The 2,501-nt window shown below is 41.6% G+C and overlaps 1 protein-coding gene across 1 annotated transcript; it reads right to left on the bottom strand.

Annotated features, from left to right (window-relative positions):
• Positions 1–390: 390 nt before the first annotated feature.
• LOC104799780 lies at positions 391–1,980 on the bottom strand. The gene has a single exon (XM_010522420.1). The coding sequence runs from the start codon at positions 1,978–1,980 to the stop codon at positions 391–393; it is 1,590 nt and encodes a 529-aa protein (XP_010520722.1).
• Between the last annotated feature and the right edge of the window lie 521 nt (positions 1,981–2,501).

Below are 2,501 nucleotides of genomic sequence, written 5' to 3'. Positions count from 1 at the left end.
TCTAGAAATGTTACCTGTGCGCTGGCAAGAATCACATGAGGCGACGTACCTATGGACATCCTTGAACATCGTAGGCCAATAGAATCCCGCTTGTAGAATCTTCGTTGCGGTCTTATGAAGATGAAATTCTCTGTGATGTAGTACCAATGCAGGCCAGCCATTTGTTGTTGGGGAGACCGTGGCAGTTCGATAGACGTGTGCAACATGATGGTTACAGCAACAAATACTCGTTCGAGTTTAAAGGTAGCAAAATCCGACTTGTTCCTTTAACTCCGAAGGAAATCTACGACGATCATATCAAGCAGGGGAAAACACAAATGCGTGGCAGCGATGTCTTGAGTGACCATGAGGTAGATCACCAAAATGGAGAGTTCTTGAGAAAAACCATGGTCACTCAAGACATCGCTGCCACGCATTTGTGTTTTCCTGCTTGATATGATCGTCGTAGATTTCCTTCGGAGTTAAAGGAACAAGTCGGATTTTGCTACCTTTAAACTCGAACGAGTATTTGTTGCTGTAACCATCATGTTGCACACGTCTATCGAACTGCCACGGTCTCCCCAACAACAAATGGCTGGCCTGCATTGGTACTACATCACAGAGAATTTCATCTTCATACTTTCCAATGCAAAAAGGAACCCTTACTTGCTTGGAAACTTTCACCTCTCCACTATCATTCAACCATTGCAACCTATAGGGCTTAGGATGCTTTGTCGGTTGTAGATTCAGCTTCTCCACCATTGTAGCACTAGCAACATTTGTACAGCTCCCCCCATCAACAATCACACTACATACCTTGTTTTGAATAAGGCATCGAGTATAGAAAATGTTCTCCCGCTGTACTACCTCTTCTTCTTTGGCTTTCAGATTCAGGATTCTCCGTATAACCAATGCTTCTCCTTTGGCAGGAAGTTGCTCTTCAAAATCATCCTTTAATGATGGCATAGATTCTGTATCACTTTCTGCCTCCGTTTCTATCTCACCATCATCACGCAACACCATAACTCTTCTATTGGGACATTTGTTAGCAAAATGGCCCCTGCCCAAGCATTTATAGCATTTAACATCTCGATTGCGTGCTGTAGAAGATTCAGGTTTACCTCGATTCCCTTGGTTTGATGTGGTTGGCTTTGTTTCTTGTTTTGATCCAGGGGCATACTTTTCCTCCTTAACAAAGCTCGATCTCATGCTAGATGATCCTTTGCTATAAGTTGGACGTGAATTTGCCCTCCTCTTGAGCTGTCGCTCACATTTGATAGCCAAATGCAACAGTTCTTCAACTTCGACATAATGTTGTAATTCCACTCTATCTTGAATGTCTTGATTCAAACCACCAAGGAATCTTTGCAAAGTAGCTTCCCTATCTTCCTCGATATCGGCCCTAATCATGAGTATCTCCATCTCCTTGAAGTACTCCTCCACACTTTGATTTCCCTGCACCAATTTCCGTAACCTTTGGTGTATATCACGATGGAAATGATTAGGAACGAACCTTCTTTTCATGACAGCCTTCATTTCATCCCATGTAATAATAGGATATTCACCATTCCTCCTCCTTGTGATTACGAGTTGGTCCCACCAAACAAGAGCGTAATCACTGAATTCCGCGGCTGCCATTTTCACCTTTTTCAACTCTGAGTAACGGTGACACTCAAACACCATCTCCGTTTTCCTCTCCCATTCGAGGTACACTTCAGGATCGTTTCTCCCTTGAAACGACGGAATCTTCATCTTGATACTCCCCAAGTCATCATCAACATGATTCCTTGCCCGTTGTGCACGTCTAGGCCTTTGGGGCTGCTCAACTAATTCTTCTTCATCCGACAATGCTCCTTCTCCATCACTAGGAACATTTTGAACTCTTCGTCCAGCATTTTGTCGTGGCTGGTTTTGTGCAGCATGTGCCCCATTTTCCATTCGATCCATCCTTTGATTGATGCCCTCCAATTCAGCTCGCATGATCCTCCGTAGCTCACCCATCAATGCTTGCATTTGGAGTGGATTCGCTTCTCCATGTTGCTGATTGTCTAGATTACGATTTTGTTATTCCGCCATGTTTTCTGCAAAAGAAAGTAAGGAGGAAGAAAGAAGAAGAAAAATATTCTCACCACACTCAAGTATTTCACTCAAAGAAGTGTTTCACTCAATAATTGGCTTTTACCCTCTAATGATCTCACACTCTCTTGCCTTTTACCCCTCTTTAGTATTCTCTATATGGTTCTTATCGAACTATGACAAACGAGATCGAAAATCTTTTCCGCAATCGTTCACCAAGAGAAACCAAGGAATAAAACGACGAAGGAAGGTGCAACAAGATGCAGAAATGCAACAAGATTGAAAACCGACTAGAAAGAGTAGAATAAGAAACGTATGACACTTTTTTTTTAATACTATGAATTGCAAATCCAATACTTTTTTTTTCTTTTTCTTTTGATTTCTTCTTTTTTTTTCTTTGATTTGTTTTTTTTTCTCGTTTTTCTTTTCTCTTTTTGTTTTTTTTT

Source organism: Tarenaya hassleriana, unplaced genomic scaffold (genome assembly GCF_000463585.1).
Source record: "Tarenaya hassleriana unplaced genomic scaffold, ASM46358v1 Cleome609, whole genome shotgun sequence".
NCBI lineage: Eukaryota > Viridiplantae > Streptophyta > Magnoliopsida > Brassicales > Cleomaceae > Tarenaya > Tarenaya hassleriana.
The sequence above is the reverse complement of the archived record's forward strand: the minus strand, read 5'-3'. Positions and strand labels throughout refer to the sequence as shown.